Source organism: Trichechus manatus, unplaced genomic scaffold (genome assembly GCF_000243295.1).
Source record: "Trichechus manatus latirostris isolate Lorelei unplaced genomic scaffold, TriManLat1.0 scaffold00049, whole genome shotgun sequence".
Classification (NCBI taxonomy): Eukaryota; Metazoa; Chordata; class Mammalia; order Sirenia; family Trichechidae; genus Trichechus; species Trichechus manatus.
The window spans coordinates 8891413-8913012 of NW_004443985.1; the positions used below are offsets into that span (position 1 = coordinate 8891413).

General features: G+C 42.7%; 1 protein-coding gene across 4 annotated transcripts in view; it reads right to left on the reverse strand.

Moving 5' to 3' along the window:
• The window catches only part of TGFBR2 (transforming growth factor beta receptor 2), a 97026-nt gene that overhangs the window by 51359 nt on the left and 24067 nt on the right, over positions 1-21600 (reverse strand). For all 4 annotated transcript variants that reach the window (XM_004377359.2, XM_004377358.2, XM_023732253.1 and 1 more), the window contains one exon: positions 4614-4782. In XM_004377359.2, the coding sequence (XP_004377416.1) occupies positions 4614-4782 (169 nt within the window). The remainder of the gene's footprint in view (positions 1-4613; positions 4783-21600) is intronic.

The window sequence follows — 21600 nt, forward strand, 5'->3', positions numbered from 1 at the left end:
TCCCTCAGGGAGTTTGGATGTGTCCATGGGGCTTCCATGACCTTTCATTGTACAAGTTGTGGTAGTTTCAAAGTACCTGTTTCTTGAATGGTATTCTCTATTCCTAGAGGGGGAGCCTAGGGAAGGGCTAATTCAGCCTTACATGATGTGACAGGTTCGGTCTGTCTTAATAGTGGAACCTTGTTATGGGAGAGATTCTGAGTGCATGCACACAAACGCACACATGAGCCAACAGACGCACGGGCCTACACATTCAGTCCCTCACACAAGCTCACTGTTCACAGCAGGGAAAGAGAAGTCAAGCGTGGGCCATACTCAAGGGAGAAAGAGCAACTAGTCCCACATGCTGAGTGCCTAATTCAAGGACACTAAAGGACAATATGTCAACCAGGGGATAGAAGAGTGTGGCGGGTGTGGGACGAGGATGGAACAGCCCAACAGGAATGGAGTTGATGTTTAGGGCATCCATGCAGCCCAGGGGCACATGTGCCCCTTTGTGAAAGGTCATGCGCTGCAATGGAAACTCCAGCCAGTTCAGGTGGAGAAAGCCCTTGCTGACGACCCTACTGTTAAAGGCAGAGTGGCAGGCAGCTACTGGGCAACTATAAAACTAAAGTTGACATCATCACACAACAGATCAGCTGTAGTTTTAAATCTACCCATTTTTTTAAAAAACTGTGCTTTAGATGAAGGTTTACAGAGCAAATTAGTTTCTCATTAAACAATTAATACACATATTGTTTTGCGACATTTGTTGCCAACCTTGTGACATGTCAACACTCTCCCCTTCTCGGCCTTGGGTTCCCCATTTCCATTTGTCCAGCTTTCCTGTCCCCTCCTGCCTTCTCATCCTTGCCCCTGGGCTGGTGTGCCCATTTAGTCTTGTTTTGTTTTATGGGCCTGTCTAATCTTTGGCTGAAGGGTGAACCTCAGGAGTGACTCCAGTACTGAGTTAAAAGAGTGTCCAGGGGCCATACTCTGGGGTTTCTCCAGTCTCTGTCAGGCCAGTAAGTCTGGTCTTTTTTTGTGAGTTTGAATTTTGTTCTACATTTTTCTCCAGCTCTGTCTAGGACCTTCTATTGTGAGCCCTGTGAAAGCAGTTGGTGGTGGTAGCCGGGTACCATCTAGTTGTGCCTGGACTCAGTCTGGTGGAGGCTGTGGTCATTGTGGTCCATTAGTCCTTTGGACTAATCTTTCCCTTCTATCTTCAGTTTTCTTCATTCTCCCTTGTTCCAGATATAATGAGACCAGTGGAGTATCCTAGATGGCTGCTCACAAGCTTTTAAGACCCCAGATGCTACTCACCAAAGTAGGATGTACAACATTTTCTTTATAAACTATGTTATGCCAATTGAGCTGGATGTCCCGAGATCATGGTCCCCACAGCCCTCAGCCCAGTAATTCAGTCCCTCAGGGAGTCTGGATGTGTCTATTAAGCTTCTATGACTTTGCTTTGGTCAGGCTGTGCTGACTTCCCCAGTATCACATACTGTCTTACCCTTTACCAAAGTTACCACTAATCTATTGTCTAGTGAGTGTTAAATCTACCCATTTGTAACCCCCAAGCTATCGAGCTGTATTTGCAAAAGCTGTGGTCGTGGTACATGAACGCTCTCCTTCCCACGGTAGTGTGCAGGTGTGTGTTTGTGTGTGTGTTGGGGGTGGTGGTGGTGGTTGTTTTTTAAGTAATAAAATGAAGGCATGCTGAATCCTCTATGCTCGCAGGGAAAAAGCACGGTGCCTCTTCCTTGTGAAGAAGCTTCTAGAGATCAAGGAATGGGACACACTGAGAGAGCATTCAACAATTCCTGGAACTCGATGACTTCCTTAATTAACTGCTTTCTCCACTCACTACTTTAACAGAGCCCCCTGCCAGGCAGAGGTGGCTTTGCAAAGCATCTCTGGAGACAACTGAGCACAGAAAGGGAAAACACAGTGAAACAAATATAGACTTCTTTTTTTGTCCGGCAACATTTATTCTGAGCCATTGAAGAGATCATCAGTATCCACTGGAGAAACAACGAGAGTAATGAAATTAATTTTGGCTCCAAAATATTTCCACCCTTGGAAACGACATAAGCATCTTTCATGGAATGGGTGCACTATATAGATACTAGTTAAATGAATAAATGAACAAATGAATCAGTGAATGAACAACAACAATGAGAAACACTAAAGCTGTGAAGGCATGGTAGAGCCTTTCAGTTTCCACATTTGGCTGTTTTTTAAATAGCCTCCTTTCTTGGTTTGGGTTCTCAGTCTGAGGTTCTGTGGTTTTGCTGCAGAAGGTTTTTTTTGGGAATGCACCTGAAAGGGACTGAAGGAAGCAGCACTGTGCAGACGGAGAAGGTGAACCACAATGCAGGTTGCAAAAGAGGGTTCAGTTGATCTCACGGAAGCACTGAAGCTGGGATGGCCCCTCAGAGTCATCCCAAATGGAGGCAAAGTGGTCAGGCATTTGTACCCCTGTATCGACCAGCCATGGGATACTGGCCACTCCTGCGAAGGGGGCAAACTTGAATTAAGCAGCTCCCTTCAGTGGAAGTGAATTCCCTGTAGGGACTCAGAGGTGGGTGCCCAGAAGTCAACATTCCAACAGCCGGGGTTCACCACAGCATCCACTATACCTCGCCTTCTCATTATCTACACTCAGACTACAAAGGAGAATACGCCTTCACCAAAACAGGTAAAAATAACATCCATTGTATTTACTCTTTACAGGTAGGACATACATACAAGAGATGGGGGTTTTTTCTCTCCCACATGCTCACACTTTTTTGAGGCTAGCAAAGACTCCATTCCAGAGACTTGATTCACATTCAATAATTTGGACTTGTATCGTGGCTCAGGGAAATATATCTTAATTAAAAGAACTTCTTTTCTGCAGCAGAAGTAAGCTGTCATACCACACTGGGGTATTTAAGTAAAGACTCACTGGATAACAGAACCATGGAAAAAAGCACTGAGGTCACCTTGTCTTGTGTCTCAAACTTACCTGCACTATATTTGACAGACAGTCATCCAGTCCCTGCTGAACTTTACTTGAATTTTCCAGAGAAGAAGGTCTGTCCCACTATCGGGCAACTTTGATCGCGAAAATGTTCAGACTTATACTGAACCCAAGTCTACCTCCTTGTAAATTTTATGGCTCCTTCTCCTGGCCCTCGCAGTTACGTAGTGCAAGTTTATTGTATTTTCCCCCGAAGCCCTTCAAGTATCTCTCAACACAACTCATGTCCTCTCTTTACTAGGCTGACCACGTCTAGTCGCCTCGGCCACTCCTCAGATGGTATGTTCTCTAAACCTTCGATCACACTGGTCTCTTTCCTCTCAACACAATCTTCCTCAAAATCCTTTCTTCAAAGGCAATGCCCAGATCTGGACGTAAATGAAGTTGGTGGATACAGCGAAGACCTGTCACGACAGCTTGTCAGGTCTTTGCTGTTAACGTTCCTTTTAGTTTTTAAGGAATCAGTTCATCCTTGGTATGTACGGAAATCTGCAAGGTTCTCAGATCTATCATCAAGGCTAACTATACACGGTCTGCAGAAAGTCCTAAAAGACTCATTCCCCCAAAAGGTGGGGAGATATTTGGGTTTATATTCTTGTTTGCCAAGTGGCCCAGAGACATACAGCTTACTTAAAAAAACAGCTGATAAATTAAAAGTATCAGAATAAGGCTGTAAAATGTTATATCCCATTAATCTGCCAAGAGATTAATTTACACATTTTTATAAAATTGGGACTGCTAATGATCTCTATTTTTCTTTCATCTTTTGCTCAAGCACCCAAGCCCTAACTATAAATTAATCAAACGATTCACGAGTACCCCTTGTGTATATATAAAGAACTATATTAGACGTGTGTGTGTGTGTGTGTGTGTGTGTGTGTGTGTGTGTAAGGGGGGTAGAGAGTGAGAGAGAGAGAGGAGAACCTAATCCAAGAGAGAGACATAGTACACAGGGTGTAGCCCAGTGGTATATATGGGTCATATAACCAGGGCTTCTGACTAAGAAATGGGTTGTTTTACTGGTTCACCAAGTAGCTTCTTTTGGGTCCCATGTCTCCCTTTTCCAACAGTCCACCTTTTATCCCTTCTTCCACACAAGAGAACTGAGATTGTCTTAGAAGAAAAAGGCTCCCTGGTGCTGCTCCGAGGGAGAAGGATGCAGCAGTCTCCTTCCGTAAAGATTTACAGCCTAGAAAATTGTATGAGGCAGTTCCACTGTCACATAGGGTTGCTATGAGTCAGAGTTGACTTGAAGGCAATGGGTTTGTTTTTTTTTTTGTTTGTTGATGTCACTATGGGGTACTGACGAGGTGTCGATTAAATGCCTAGTAAGTTGAAAGGAAGAGTTCCCAGATTTACTATAAATATTAAAAGATCATCTTATATACTGTCATACAGACACACACACAGAGTTACCTGTGTGTATATTTGTGTGAATATACCTGGAAAGCTACATTTTATAACTGAAAGAGAGGTAGTCGAAGAGAAAAGGAAATGGGATAGGTGTCTACGCTGAGGGAACACAGGCACATTGACTTTGTATTATGAGCACGCATTACTTATAAAAAGGGGATAAGAAAGATCTCTTCAAAGGCGACCTTACCATACAGCCACACAGACTTCGTGTGGTTTCTCACAGATGGACGTGATGCTGCAGTTGCTCATACAAGATTTTTGGTTGTCACAGGTGGAAAATCTCACGTCACAAAATTTACACAGTTGCCGCAACTTGAACGCACCGTTGTTGTCCGTGACCATCATGTCGTCGTTAACTGGGGTGAAGAGAAAATACATCCAGTAAGTATTCAACTGCCAGGCGGCCTGCCCATGAATTCCTGAAGATGTTATGCAATTTCAAATAAACTCGATGTCATGAGAATGAATATGGAGAAAGACAAAATAGTTCCATCGTATCAGAATAGAGTTTCTGTCATATATGCAATTTCTAATGAGAGTCACTGTATGGTGCTGTGTATACGTGGGGCGGGCGGAGCTGGAGTAGCTTCTTGCGTTCATCAGTGATTATCATAGGACGCTCTTTTCTACAAAAATCAAGGAACGTACACTGGATCATTGCATAGTACTGGGTGCTGGGAGCACAATGAAAAGCATCCTTAAGGAAATTACAGCTTATCAGGGTAACTAGACAAGGACAGACCAGGCAGAGTAACCCAAAAAATGAGAAGCATTTAGGAGATGTGGGAGCCAGACACGAGCTATGGCTCAGATGGGCAGATAGAGGTCACAACCAAGCAGAGTCATGAAGTACAAACTGAGTCTTCCAGCTGAAAGGAAAAGCCATAGGTGAGGGAGGACTCTGCCATTACTTTCCTGACCTGCACCCAAAGGAGCCAGAAGGGCCTTCTTGGCATATGACTGGCTCTACTGACTTATTTCCGCTGCCGGGAGGAAAATCAGTTGATTAACCAACACTTACTGAGTGCCTCCTAGACATATTCTCAAGCATTGCCCAGGCACTGGGGTCACAAAGGTGAATAAAAGCTAAGTCCCACCTCAAGGATCTGCCTCCTGCTCCCTCTCTGATCTCATCCCTTACTGTTGTTGTTAGGTGCCGTCAAGTCGGTTCCGACTCATAGCGACTCCATGCACAACAGAACGAAACACTGCCCAGTCCTGCACCATCCTCACAATTGTTGCTATCTCTTACTACTCTCCCCCTTACCCCATACTCATTACCTTTTGGGACACGTAGGCCTCTCCTGGGAGAAGCCAAGTTCCTTCCTCTCTCAAGCCTTTCACTCCCTATTCCCTTTGTCTGGCTTCTTCTCACCTTCCTGGTCTCTGGTTAAATGTCACCTCTTCATGCTACAGTAACCTGCAAGTAACTACCATGAGACTCTGAGCAAACTTGCTTATAATCTATCCACCAAAACGTGCTCCATGACCACAGCTCCATGAGACTTTATCAGCCTTGTTTACTCCCTGTGTCTCCAGTCCCCAGAAGAGAACCTGTGACAGTAGAAGGTATCCAGAAATATTGAATGAATGAGCGAATGGATGAATAAATTATAGAATAAACACAAGGAGTTCATATTTGGCCCTTCATACCAGTGGGAAGGCATACAGAACTTCTCCACTCAAATTAAGGACAAGAGTATGATTACAAATGTGATCATTTGTATTCATTCAATAAAACATGGAAGACAGACTATTCTTTGCAACACACATATCGCAAGCTGAGAGGCAATTAAAAAGTTGAATTGTGTCCCCCAGAAAGTTATGTTGAAATCCTAACCCCTGTACCCATGAATGTGGCCTTGTTTGGGGACATAGAGTCCATTTCTGAAGATATTATCAGTTAAGTCATACAGGAATAGGGTGGGTCCTACTCCTAATCACTTCTGAGCAGCGTCTTGTAAAAGGGGAAAACTGACAGAGAGAGTCACACATGGGGGAAGACACCATGTGAGGATCCATATATAAGCCAAAGAATGCCAAGAAATGCCCGGTGCCACCATGAAGGTGAAAGCAACAAGGATCTATTTTTCCGACACAGAGAGAGCACAGACCTGCTAACATCCTGAATTCGGACTTCTAGTCTCCATAACACTGAGAAAATAAATTCCTGTTCTTCAAAGCCACCCACTGTGGTATTTTGTTATGGCAAAAACCAAAAAAACGAAACCCATTGCCGCTGAGTCGATTATGACTCATAGCAACCCTACAGGACTGAGGAGAACTGCCCCATAGGGTTTCCAAGGAGCGCCCAGTGGATTTGAACTGCTGACCTTTTGGTTAGCTGCCGAGCTCTTAACCACTGTGCCAATAGGAAACTAAGATAAAAAGGTGTAACCTGTCATTCCCCGTCCTTTTCTTCAATGAAATCCATTGTCGTTGGCAATGATGATAATTCAAGATATGAGTTTGGAGAGTCAAATGAAGGAAGATAAGGCTACATTAAATGTGAATTAAATGACTGCATTAGACTAAGAAAGACTGGGAGCCCTGGTGGCGCAGTGGTTAAGAGCTACAGCTGCTAACCAAAGGGTCTGCAGTTTGAATCCACCAGCCGCTCTTTGGAAACCCTATGGGGCAGTTCTACTCTGTCCTATAGGGTCACTATGAGTCAGAATCAACTTCAAGACCACATGTGGCACTAGACTAGTCGCTGGCCATTAGGATGTTGGGAATGTGCCTCCCCAAGGGATAACCACTGGAAGAGCATGAAAAAAAACCTCCTCATCTTCCCCATTTAAGTGTGTGCCTTCCTGATCCCAGGGGAAGTTTTCAGTGCCCTTACACAGTCACCCCCGTCCTGTGAAACTTAGATTTCTGTCATTGATACTGTACTCTGCCATGCCACCTCTTTGTCTACTGAGCACAGCACCTGCTTTCTGCGTCTCTAAAAATATAAACATATATAAACTTAAGATTTGCTTTCTTGTGGCAGCATTAAATATAGAAGAGAAAAAAAAAAAAATAAACCCATTCATCCCTCTCAGACATCAAGTTCATTTCAGGAAGTGTATTTTTAGGTAACAAACTATTTTGAAATCCTCACTGTCTCCCAGGCCAAGAGCTCTCTGCTTAGCTAAAAATACAGGCAGAAATGTTCTCTGAACCTTGTGTTAAATTTGGGACTAACACAACAATGAAAATATATTTTTTTCTATGATGGTTAGAGTTGGATCCGTTTGCAAAACAACTAACTTAACCCTTTAGGTTTCCCTACGAGGCATTTGCCGAAGTACAATGAAGTTGGGCCATTTTTTGTTTATTTATTTGATATGTAGTAGGTTTCAGACAAACACGTATTTGCTGGTTAGGCAGCTTTGTTGTTTTTAAATATAAAATCAACCTCCATGTCTTGGAATCCAGCCTTCCAGTATTTTAGGATTTTAACATAGATCAGTGGTTCTCAACTTTGGCGCCGTGGTGGTGATTACCTAGGGAACTTTAAATAATAAGGAAGCCCGGATCCCACCGCCTGATGAGCAGATTGTTCTGGAAGGTGCCCTCGGGCAGCAAAGAAGTCCCCCAGGTGATTCCCATGTGCAGTCACGGTTGACAACCCTGACCTAGAATTAGTTGAAAAAACCCAACAACAAAAACCTCCCAGGCATGTGCGAACACACAGCCTATTTGACGGTGCAGTGGTAGCCCCTCAATACGGCTGGAAGAACTTTCCCCATGAAAAACATGCCCCAAAAGAGATGTGACTAGCCGTTTTACACCTCCGATGGGAAGAAGCCCTTTTCCAGACTGGCCAATCCTTTCCTAGCACAAACCAAGCTGTGTGACAGAAGCGACGGGGCAGGAGTAATGAGGAAGAAAGAAAACCCCATGAGAGTGGGGCTGGAAGCAGCAGTGGCAGTCACAGATGTGTTGACAAGTATAAGTGGTTTAGGTCTGATGCCTGCAAAAGACCAAGAATCAACAGTGAAGAGACAAAAGGAATGTAATTAAAGGGGGGAGGGACTATCAAGCTGCACAACTCTAAGGGGCGTCAGTTCCACTGCAGTTTGGGTAAGTGATGCTCTGGAGAAGCATCTGTAGATGCATGATGTGTGCTGCCTTACGAGAGGCCCTGAAGAAGAAAACCTCTGCATTGAATTTTGGGAAAAAAGGCAAACAGCCAACTGTAGCCTGTGCTTTAGTGATTGGAGGCATCAGGGATGTGCACAAAGACATTTATTGAGCACTACTATGTGTAGGGAAACCCTGGTGGTGTAGTGGTTAAGAGCTATGGCTGCTAATCAAAAGGTTGGCAGTTCAAATCCACCAGGCGCTCCTTGGAAACTCTATGGAGCGGTTCTACACTGTTCTATAGGATCACTATGAGTCAGAATCGACTCGACAGCAGTGGGTTTGGTTTTTGGGTTTTTTTTTTTTTTCTTTTACTGTGTGTACAGAAGGTGCCTAAGTTATACATAATGTCCTCGGTAGCCAGGGAGGGAGGTCTAATTTTTCTCCTTGTTACAGCAAAAGCTATCACTGCTGAGGCCAGCAGGCTTATTTAGCATGACCAGCATTTTCTAGATTTGAGAACCTTTATACAGGGTATAACCCAGTGCCATTGAGTCGATTCCAACTCATAGCGACCCTATAGGCCAGAGTAGAACTGCCCCATAGAATTTCCAAGGAGTGCCTGCTGGATTCGAACATGTCAACCTTTTGGTTAAGCAGCCATAGCACTTAACACTACAGTATATTCAGTGTAACTCACCACCCGTCAGCTGCTCCCCCTTAGCTGACCTGAAGCCTCCCCACCTTAACACTTCCCCCACTGGCCCCCGAAGGCATGTACATTTCCAACCCTTGCTTTGAGCCTGGGTTCTCATTCTACTACACAATACGGGCCCGTATTCCCTTCCCACTACCCGAACTGTGCATATGAGTATGGGTGGGATTTGGTGGGATCAGGAGTTAACTTTAGAGGGCAAAATGACTCTTTACCTTTTTTGGGCTCATCCTTTACTAACTTTGATAGAAGCTTGATGAATTCACTCCTGAAAACAACATACATACAAACTTTTGCTCATAGCTTCTGAGGGTTCGCAGATGCCCCCAAAGTGGATAAGCCCAAGTTGAAGAATCCAAGGCCTAGGCCAGAGTCCTCCAGGGCCACTGATAACATGCTTAGAGTACACTGCTAATCACAGTGGGGCAGAGGACCAGTGGGAGCAGGTGGAAAGATGGTCATTCACCGTATGTACAATTGCATCTCTGCGTTCTACTCCTCAGGGAAAGATGGTACCAGGCATAACCCGGGTATCGAACACCTCCTGGTATTTAATACGTAACATCTGTGAGGCCAAAGGAATGGAAAGGAAGTAAATACATACATGTGAACAGCTAGAAACAAAGATACTGTTCTAAACAGCAATATAAGAAACTCCACCTAATTATAACCCTATAGCAACCCTAACCCAACTTCAAAATTACTTCCAATTCAGGTTATTAAATTACTTTCCTAAGTCTCTTTAATTAAAATGTTCTTAGAATAAAGCAGTATATTTTAATACCTGCAGACCCTCTGTGAGCAGCTCACCATCCTTAGGGAATTTGCTACCCATAGCAAGCGAATTACCTACCCATTATGTTCTCCAGAAAGGGGTTCCATTGAGAACACCTCTCACCTAGAAAGTCATTCACTAAAGGACACTGACATGGCAGCTCCTTTCAGCATATGACAGTGTCACATGGCCCATCGTATTTCACTTCTCTTCAAACAAACCCATGAGTAATATCAAGACCTTCAGTCTAGGTCATACCGCCTTCCTCATTTTAGGTCACATTTTCCCCAAACTCACTGTCTAGAGACAGAGGTTCCCGATCTTGAGAATATGAATTAAGTGCCTACTTGTGTCTATTTCTGGAACAGTACTGCTGTCTTGGTTTGAGGGTCAGAGATGAGCACCATAAGAAGCCTTAAACTTATTCCAGATAAACATTAGGAAACTTGGATATGAACTTTTAGTCCGTATCTTTGGAGCAATGTCTACTATTAGCTGAACTGTTAGGTGAAGTCTCGAGATTTAACAATAATCCTAAACGCTTTGCTAGAAATTAATTCATGCATCTTTGAGTTCACGTTCACGTATTGTCTGCTGCTGTTTCCTGGCTTGCGTTTTGGAGGTACTTAAGAATTCATTTATTCCACAAGCGCCTGGGTAGATCTTGCTTCCTGCTATATAATTCATAGCAGGACACTAAAATTGATACAAGTAAGGGTAGCATCTCAAAGACTAATCTATAGCAGCTGATGATTAGAGCCACCAATGCCTTAGAGTAGTGCTTCTCCAATGTTAGTATGCACACAAATCCCTTGGGAATGCCGTTAACCCACAGGTCTGGGGTACGAATGCTGATTCCAGTCCCAGGTGCTACCAATACAGCTGGGCTACCACACTGTGAGTAGGAAGGCTTTAGAGAACCCAGTTTTGACTTGCCATTACTTCCCTTTCTCTACGCATTTTGGATCTAGCAAAATTCAATACCTGTTCCTCACCTTTTTACAGACAGTTCTTCTCATCTCATTGTTCCCATCTGCATTTCTCTTGAGCCTGTCCTCTTAGACAACCACAAGCCCAGAGGCACTGATCACCATATGGGCCCGGAATTGAAAGACTTATTCACTGAAAGAAGGCTTTACTTGCAGGTGGCATTTCAGAGCCAGACACTGAGACAACCATCTGGCAGACAGCCACCATGGCTTGTGATGCTGGCAGAAAACACCCCATGGCCCTGGAGACCAGGTGGGAGCAGCCTATTGGCCTGTCACACACACCTGCAGGGCAGATTACCCAGTAAGCATGGTACGCACCAGCTTACATTAAGCAAGGTATGCATGGGTTTACTTGTGTTTACTTACTAATCTGCAGTGAACAATTTCACATGGGTTTCACCACATCTTTGACATGATGAGAAACAGGTGAAATTGTTCACTACAGGTTAGTAAATACGCACAAGTCAGCCTGTGCATACCTTGCTTATTGGGTACTCTGCCCCTGTCTCCGAGCCAGAAGAAAGAAGCAAGTCAAGCAAACTAGGAAGATTCCCTGCATGATATTCCCAAGTGATCGCCCCCCTAATCAAACACTTTGGCCAATTACAAACAAACAAGAAACCCCCCACAGTTAAGTCAAAGAATAGTGATTTCTCAGAAATAGTTTGCTTCTCTGAACATCTATTGCATACTTAGAACTTCTGATACACAATGTTCTTTAAGTTTTAAAAATGTGTTTGGATCACATTTCGCCAAGTAATTATAAATATCTTGAGAGCAGCATAGTACTCAACTATAATTGTTTTGTAATTCCTGCCTTGTACATAGTAAGTACTCAACAAATGCCAGAAGAATTTTAAATCATTATCAATGCTTGTTAGAAATGAATGGTGTATCCCATAAGTTCTCCACAATGTTGTCCCCCCCCAAAAAATACTAGTTCCCATTCATGTCACTGGAGAATAACGACTACTTAAAACCAAAGCATATCAACTTATTGCTAGTAAAAGAAATTCAAATTAAAGTGCACACCATTTTTCAACTATCTCATATGGGAAAAGATCAACGAGTCTGATAACACAGTGGTTTGGGCAAGGTGTGAGGAACAGGTATTCTCATGATGCTGGGCAGTGTACACTAGTATACTGTATTTTTATGCAAATAACGTGTGTGTTACACATTTTTTGCCAACTGCACAACCCTCTTGCATGTTATCTTCCTAAGTGCCCCCCTGGGTGTTCTACGTGTGGGCATGTTATTTTGAAAATACAGTTTAAGTTCTCTGGTGTATATATCAATGATATTTATAAAAATTACAAACACAAATAGCCTTTCATCTAGCACTTCCAACTCCAAAAATTTGTGATATTCACTGATAAATTCATTGCAGCATTATTTGTAAGGGCAAAGGATAGCAAGCAATCTAAACGTTCACCAGGAAAGGACTAGAAAACTAAAGTGGGGCATGTCCAAAACAAGGAGTACAGTGAAACAATCTGAAAAAAAGGAGAGGCAGCTCCACATAGATATGCTTATAAGGGTTGAAGCCCAAGCTATAGGACTCAATGAATAAAGCAAGGTGTAGAGCTCGGACCTGGGCTGCATATCGTCTCCTGCCCCTCCACCCTTGGTCACCTGCCTCTCTGCCCCATGAGGCTGAACTTTATGGACTACAAAGCTGGTTCCCTTATCCTTAAGCTTCTATCAGTTTTGGCCAATGGGGAAACCCAACAGTATATAAGAGGGGCAGAAGAGAGTGTTTGGGCTATGCATTATCCTGGCTGCCTCCCTGTGGGGTTTTCTCCAGCTGGCTGAGTCTTCAACTGAAGATCACAGGTTCTCTGAAGTTGTAGATGCTCTTCTCCCCTCTCCTTGCCCCTCTGGCCTAGGAAGTTAAGTCAGCTATCACTAGTCCTGGGTAACTGCACCATCCCCTGTGGTTTCCTTATACCCTGCCACACCTTTGTAAATAGTCCCTTTATTAGGCCCTCCTCAAATCATCCTAATTTGAGTGTGCCATTTGTTTGCTGCTGGAACCCTGACTGATGCACCACCGTGTGTGTGTGTATGTGTGTGTGTGTGTGTGTGTTTGTGTGTGTGTGTGTATGTGTGTGTGTGTGTGGGCATGTGGGTGTGTTAAGTAGAGCGTGTATATATGCCTGTATATGCAGCAGACACTCTCTGGGAGAAGATGCAAGAATGTGGGATGTCGTTTGAACCTACAAAAGGAAAATGAATGGCCGAGCAACAGAGGTGGGAAGGTAACTTTTTCCTTCATCACCTTTGGTTGGTTTTTAGTTTTCTATCATAGATTTTTTAAAATATTTTAATTTAAAATAGATAAATGAAAGCAAGTCACATTCTACCATGGCAGATGTGGTCATTGTTGTTGTGTGCCACTGAGATGATTCTGACTCAAAGCAACCCTAGAGGACAGAGTAGAACTGCCCCATAAGGTTTCCTAGGCTTTATGGGAGCAGATCACCAGGTCTTTTCTCCTACGGAGCTGCAAGTGGGTTCGAAACATCAACTTCTCAGTTAGCAGCCAAGGCTTTCCTCCAAGTCACATGGTCTCTGGGGCACCAGGACCCGTCCTAAAGAAACCATTCTTAGCTAACAGGGAGAGCAAGGTGTGCCCAAGAAAGACAAACGGCCTGAAGGCATCACTTTTCCTGTCGTTTTCATAATACTTTTTAAAATCCTTTCTAGGATGATATCATCAATACTTGAAAAATTCTCTTAAGTGGCAGGGAAGTCATTCTAATCAAAAGGTAGTAAGAAATGATATGTATATTCCACACTGAAACTGCCTCCCATCTAGTTACCAACTAAGGATTTGTATTCTCTACACAGTAAGAGATTTAAAACAAACATCAGGTTGGCCCCTGCCCTTGTGTGGCTTACCATCCAGTTTGAGAGGCAAAAGGAACAAATGGGACCTAACATGAATCAGTTTACTTGCCTTTAAATGTAAACAAGAGATCAGAAATGGAGAGAGAACTGATGCGGGCATATCCAGCTTCACGGAAGAGTCAGGCCTTGAAGGGTGGGTGGTTTGGAGAGGCAGAGGAAGGAAGGAAAGTCACTCTGCATCGAACACACAGCTTGGACAAGGAGGGATTAGACAGAATGGAAGAACACAGAATTGAAAAGTCAGAACTCTGAAGAATGAGAAGCATTCAACAAGCATGCATCTCAGAGGGAAAGGCTGAGACACGTGATGTTTTCGGTTGCACACTGTTAAGAGGATTGGCTTGGCCAAAACTAGATTACAGAAGGCAAGGGGAGTTGAGGAGGCATGGGCAAAACGCCATCAGATGCACAAGAGCCAAGAAGAGAATTCCATGCTTTGTCCATCTAAACTCGACTATGAAATATTTTCTTCTAAAAATGATCTGAATAAAAGTGGTGCCTAGTTTAAAAGCTTGAAAGTGAAGAGCTGGCAAACAAGCCACTGAAACTGGGCAGCTGTAGACCACCTTCATGTAACCCCAGCCTAAACTCACTGTTACTTCGGTAATTATGAATGAACTGGAGCAGGAGGGGTGTGTGTGTGTGTGTGTGTGTGTGTGTGTGTGTGTGTGTGTGTGTGTGTGTGTGTGTGTGTGTGTGTGTGTGTGTGTGTGTTTTCCCCTCTCTGTTTTGACTTGTTCAACTGAGGAAATTCAGCTTTGAGAGTTTGGCTTCAGTAGCCTTTTGACAGATGACTTTGCTTTCATAGTTGACTATGCATTGCTTTAAGCAAACTGGATAAACAAAAATTTGTATTCACCAAACAGGTCAATTAAGGGATTAAAAATAAAATTACATTTCAAAGGAATTAATCCAATGGGGTACTTTATGTTGAAAACTTGACTGTATCTTTAAACTAGGATTTTTTTTTTTTTTTAATCTGATGTTCAAGGAAATTTTCAAGAAGCCATCTACAGACTAAAACAGGCTGCAATGAAATGGAAAAGTAATTGGCTTTCTCTAGTGATAAATATAAAATAACTGAGCTGGAGTTCCGATTACATCCTGCCCTATTTAACACTCCCCAGACCCAATATATCAAATATCGCCCAAATATGCCACTCTGTTTTCTTGCTTGTCCCTGGATTTCTTGGATGATTGAGGAATGAAGTACAATTTGAGTTTACCAAAAATTTGCTGAATCTGTCATTTTTTGGAGGGGTGAGAGAATACCTGTCCCAAAATCAGGTTATATATTAGGGGACAAAAACCAAACACTTAAAAGGATTCTTGTAGGTAGAAATATCGATATAGTTGCCAAAGGCAGTATTTTAGAATACTAGTACTTTCGTCCCGTTGCAAAAGCTGAACTGCCTTTGGCTCGCTCAATTACCTTCCTTCATCTTTAATTTTAATAGGAACTGTGTGGAGAAAATCCACTACTTCTGGAAGCTGGGGCCAGGTGAGCAGTTGCAGAGAATACCACCATCAATACTTGGCAATTTTAGTTTCTCACAGATTTTAACAGTGCGTTTTATCCGGCAAACCCTGACTTCAGAAATTGGACACAAGTCAAGAACCAGAGCATGTAGGAGCTGGGGCTGAGGGAAAGAGGAAGCCAGTTGAAAAAAATAAAGCCGTAGGCATGCAAATAGGATAGGATATCAAGTGGAGGAGTATAATGTGGCCCTATTTCATGAACTTTTGAAATAATAACTTTCTTCTGCTGGGAAGTCCTTCAAAGGTGGTATTTTACATAAAGTGACAGCGAATGAGAAAACAATTCATTCTCCTCCGTTGACATGACCGGGTGCGGCGCTATAGTAACAGGAAAATCACCCAGAGATTCCTGAAGATTAAAGATGATTCACTGAGTCTCTTGGTGACAGTCACAAGAGGATCGGAGAATGGCACACTGTGATACAGGCAACACAGTGAGCAAACAATTTAGGGAGTTTGATGACATTCTAATTAGGGTAAAATAATTTGTGACTTACCAGAAAAGTTACACAAATACATATTATTCATTTGCTCATATTAAACGCTTGTGGAAAGGGTGCAGAGTATAAGACATGGTTCCTTCCCTCAAGATGCTTATGTTCTTGTGGGGAATGTGAAAGAATGTGTACGCCCATGACATTTACCCAGAGGGCTTTGGAAATGGAAAAGGTCTCAATGAAGACGTACTCTTCCCTTCGGTTATTTATTTAGGATTTAAACAATACTTTATCTCAAAGTGCTGAGACATCTTAACGCAAAACAATAAAAATACCCCCCCCCAAAACTACAAAGTCTGGCAAAGAGATTTTTTAAAAGGTAGTAACCATAGATAATCAGAAACATAGGCATCTGAGATGTGTCATTGCTTCAGCTAAGCCTGAAATTTGGTTTGAATATCAGTTTCCTGTGAGATCAGGCTTTTCGCAGATGAGCTTCTCGGGGAAGGCTTTCTCCTCTCTCTTTAGAAATACGACGCAGTGCCCTGGTGCGTGCGTAGTACTGAAAAGGTTCTTCAGTTACAGTTTCATGAAATATGTGGAAATACTGGTCAAAGCAGATGTTCCCCATATCCACCCTTCTGAAAAGAGCTGGGAATAGTCCTGTACTCAGGGGCGGAATCCCTTTAAGGGCTGACATAATGAGGTTCAAGATGCTTGGTTTCTGACAGTGAAATGACGTGGGCATAGACTGGGCTGGGAGAAGGAAAAGCAGTGATTACTATGGGGGAGGGGGGAGCACGAGCCAGGTACAGCCTATGGATGTGTTAGGTTTGGTCTAAACGTGTTTCTTTATAAAATGTCAACCAAGTTTTAAAATTAGGAGATTTCACATAAAAAGCTGGATTTCCAGCTTCCTAAGAACAACAGTGGGCCTGCACTGGCCCATAGCAACAGTCCTCTGGAGGTGAGCTACGACGCCCCTTTTACGCGGCCGCACGTCTTCCAGCTGGCTTCCTCTCTCTGCTCTCTCTTGTCCCCTACCTCCCTGGCTCCAGGGGACATCCCAATTTTTACTCTGAATGATTATTTAACACTTTCATTCAATTCTCTCTTCTAATATTGGAGAATTACCTGGAATATAAACATCATGATTTAGTTCTCTAATGTGGATATTTTTTAGTATGGATTGAATTCTCTAATGTGGATATGCACATTTCAATTCAAGAGCCATCTAATTTCAAAATCAGATGTGTGTGGGATAATAAGAATTACATCACTATTATATAACTATTATTATTATTATTACTATCACCATTTATTGAATGAAGAGCAAGTATCTAGTCCAGTACTAAGTCTGGTGATGATTATTTCCCTTACTCATCACAGCAAGCATGTAATTTGTCCTCATCATTTTATACTAGGGGAAACTGAGAGTCAAAGAGGTAAAAGCACTTATCTAAGGTCAACAAGAGACAGCTAACGAGAGAGAAAGCCACAGATCACATATAAGCCCTCATCCTTCCACTGTAAAGTTTAGGTGAGAGTTTTACATTCATTCCAGTGGAAGGCAAAGGCTCTGGGCATGGCCTATAGGAATTGAGGGGAGTGTGTCAGGGGCAAGGGAAGAAGTAAGTTCTCAGAAAAAACCTTTGGTTCTTTGTAATTACTTTTAGGATATATATATATATATATATATAAACATGGGCAGCTTGGTCAAGTCCAAGTTTTTGCATCAAAGACTGAGTTCATGGTGTTTGATTTCAGGCTCTGCCATGTATAAGCCATATGACTATGGGCAAGCCACATAACTTGTTGGAACCTCCATTTCCTAATCTATGAAACAGTGCCATTTAGAGTTAAATGGGAAGTAAAGATACTTGCAATACATGTGAAAATCTCTAGACAGTGCTAAGTGCCAGGCAAGCATTCTCTTGTTAGGAAAGTAACATTCCATTCCATGCTCTCCCTCACCAACGAAAATTACAGGAAAGGCATAACAAGATAATTCAGTTTGGTAAATCTATTCCTAGTCCTGAGTAGAATGCAGAAGCTTCATGACTTCTAAAAAAAACCTTTCAGGAACTTTGAGTGAATAGATACATTGAAAATAATAACTTTTTGTTACTACTACACTCCACAGCTTTCAAAGAGATATAATAGAATCACTCCCTGTTACAATAAAGTTCCCAAGAGTGCTTAGGATCCTCAAACAACCCTCCTAGAACCAAAGAACAGTCCCATCTCAGAATATTGCTTGTAACCAGCTTAGGTCTGGCAAATAAGCAGTAACTTGGGGATCAAGTTCAATTTTCAAATCCTCTGCTGAGTCTTCACAACACTGTGAGGTGAGAGCTGATGTACTTTGGCTTTGAGACACTCCGTGTGTTATTTGGCAACATGCTAATAAAATCAGTGAGTTTGACATGCAGAGATGGGGAGGCAATGAAGTGGCTTATGATGGTGGAATTCTAAAATGCTGGAATAAAGTTATGTTTGGCTTTCTTTCTCAAGGAAATAAGGCCAATACATTCTGATTCATAGCCGAATGAGAGAATTGGAGAATATGAGCAACAATTTTATTAGATTAAAAAAAATCTAGCTAACAAGAAGTGCTATGTGCCATCCAGACATACGGAAAACAAAGTTCCTCAATCTCCCCTCTTTGAGGTCATTTCCTCATGCAAAAATTAATTAAATACCATATGTTTATGCAAACAATGCACGTCTTCTACATTTGTTTGCCAACCAACCGCACCGCCGTGCCCCCGCCCCGTGAGGTATTTTTGTAAATGCGCCATGCTATTTTTTTTACAGCCACATGTAAAAAAATTGGCATAATAGCGCTTATGAAAATACCTCGTGTGCGGGGGGTGCGGTTGGCAAACAGACATAAAAGACGTGCATTATTTTTGTAAAAATATGGTAATGTTGCTATAACCAAAACCCACTGACATTGAGTCAATTCCGACTCATAGCAACCCCATAGGGTTTCCAAGGCTGTAAATCTTTACAGAAGCAGACTGCCACATCTTTCTCCCGAGGCATCGCTGATGGTTTTAAACCACCGAACTTTTGGTTAGCAGTCGATCACTTTAACCACAATATTGCTATATAATTTCTAAAATCAGAAACTAGTTGCTGAGTTGATTCTAACTCATGGTGCACTCCCCCGCTCCCCACGTGTGTCAGAGTAGAACTATGCTCCGTTGGGTTTCCATGACTGTGACTTTTCAGAAGTAGATCACCAGAGCTTTCTTCCTAGGCATCTCTGGATGGATTCATTAGTAGCCAAGCGTTTAACTGTTTGCACCACCCAGGGATTCTATACGATTTCTACTGAAGGAGAATTCAGTGTGTTGAGAGTGGAAGCGGGCTGCAGTAGAAAAGGCTCTGGACAGACTCTGTGCTGCCTGGGTGTTCACAGCCAATTTAGTCAACCACCCTGTCTGTCTTCTGAACGGTCAAATAGGTGGGGTGAACATGAAGATTTTTAAGGTTCCTTTCATTTTAAAAAATACTCACAATTCAAACCCAAAAAGTCCAATAAAGCTGAAGAATTCCAATATCTCCTAGCTCAGACCTGGAAGCCCAGGTTAAACAGAATGAGAAGACTCTTCAGATTATACGGAAGATGGCTTCAGGGCTATCAAGCGCAGGAGGGACTTTATGTTTTGTTTGTTTTCCCTGCTAACAGAGAAACCCATCTTTGTAACTTTTAAGCATGCTTTTTAAGTACAGGCCTCCCCACCACACACTCCCATACAAACTTATACCTGATCGTGCAGCTGACCAGTCTTGCAAGAGCAATAAACTACACAGCGTCGTCTGTGTATAACGAGGTCAGAAGGAAGGAAAATTGTGGCAGGTGACAAAGGACCACTTTCCGTACCGCTCTGGTAGGCATTTCCTCTCATTTTATGGGGGATGTGGAGGAAATTCTGATTTGGAACAGAGACATTTACTTTAACAGTTAGAACAACAACCTTCAGCGTTAGAAATGTCGGTGTTTACTCTGAATACATTCTCTGAACTCAGCTTGAGTGATTAGTAATAATAAAAACAGGGATGATTGTGTAAAAACATCCTATTGCTTGATCAATGCCTTGATTATGTCTGACGAACGGTTATGTAAGATTGGTATTATCGTTAGCATTTTACAGAAGGGGAAACTGTTTAAGTAACTTGCTGAGGTTGGCAAAGATAGCATACTGTAAACTACAGGAAGGCAGGGTCTCTAATCTGGCTTATTCCCCAATGGGTAGCCCCAACCTAGGATCTGCTACATAACAGGTGCAAAACACATTGGTTGAACAAATTAAAAAATAAAATTCAGTGTCAGGTTCTTTCCACCAGGCCATCTATTCAAGGTTAATTTTTGACCCCAAAATGCAAATTAAGAAAAAGAAATATGGTCCGTTTTCAAGAAATGAAAGTGGAAACCACACCTAGCCAAGTTTCATAACAAGCTGTGATTATACGAAAACTGTGATACACTCCTTCAAAAAACTGGGGGAGATTTTTAATTCATTAGCAGCAGCCGAAGTACCCTTGGCTGGTTGGTGTAAGCGTTGAAAAGACATGTTCAGATTCACTTGGGTTTCTAAGATAACACCAAACACTCTGAAACATCCCCCCTTCGTGTTTTTCAAGCAGAGGAAGTGAAATAAAAAAGAAACAAGTTTCAAGCATTGCTAAGGCTTCAAGAAAGGACAACAAAGGACAGGAAATCTGAAACGAAATCTGAGAATCTGCCTTTAAACTGGGCAGTGTTGCTTGCTTTCTCCAGTGTGGCTGAATGAGAAAGTGTAAGGTTGATCTTTGCGTCTCCCGGGCGTTACTCATCACTCTCAGGACCTTAATGGTATTTGTGGTCAACAGCATAACGGCCTCCGGGGAGGGTATGTGGCCGTGATCTATATGATGATACCCTCCAGCAAGTGGAAAATCAACTCCCCCTCACGCCATAACAATCTCACTAAGGCTGACGAGGGGCAAGAACGGCATTTACGCGGTGGTGCCATTTGATGGTTACAGGGCAGTGGAGTCAAGATAGATTCCAGTAGCCATTTGAACATGGGAAACGCGAACCACACACGAAGTCCTTGAAGTGCAGACTTCTAACCTCTAACGTAGTACTGGAACACAGCAGGTCCCTTCCAGTGGTGTCACTAGTGGGGTACAGGGGGTGCAGACAGCACGGGGTGACACTGTCAGAGGGGGGTGACACCAAAATACCCTTAAAAAAAACTGTTGCCATTGAGTCGTTCCTGACTCATAGTGACCCTACAGGACAGAGCAGAACTGCCCCACAGGGTTTCCAAGGGGCCACTGGTGGATTCGAACTGCCGACCTTTATGGTTAGCAACCGAAGCTCTTAACCACTGTGCCACCAGCGTTCCGACATCAAAATGACTGTCTATAAATTTTTGTGCAGTGTTTCAGCAGAAGTTTATTATTTCTTATAAACATATTCCTGTAGTTAGTTTAACAATAAAAATATTTTCTGTAAGCCCAGCTTACATGTATCAACATACCTACAAGGCTAAAACTCTATGTTAATTTACTTTTTGAACCTTCTAATGCGCTCTGGTCCAAGCTATCCTTTTTTACCCAATTACAATGATGCTTGAAAACATGAGGTTTTTGTCTGCACGCGCTACAAGCATGCACTGTTGTTTTTGTTGCTGTCGGTATTTTTATAGCAGCTGAATTTGTCAAATTTTCTGATG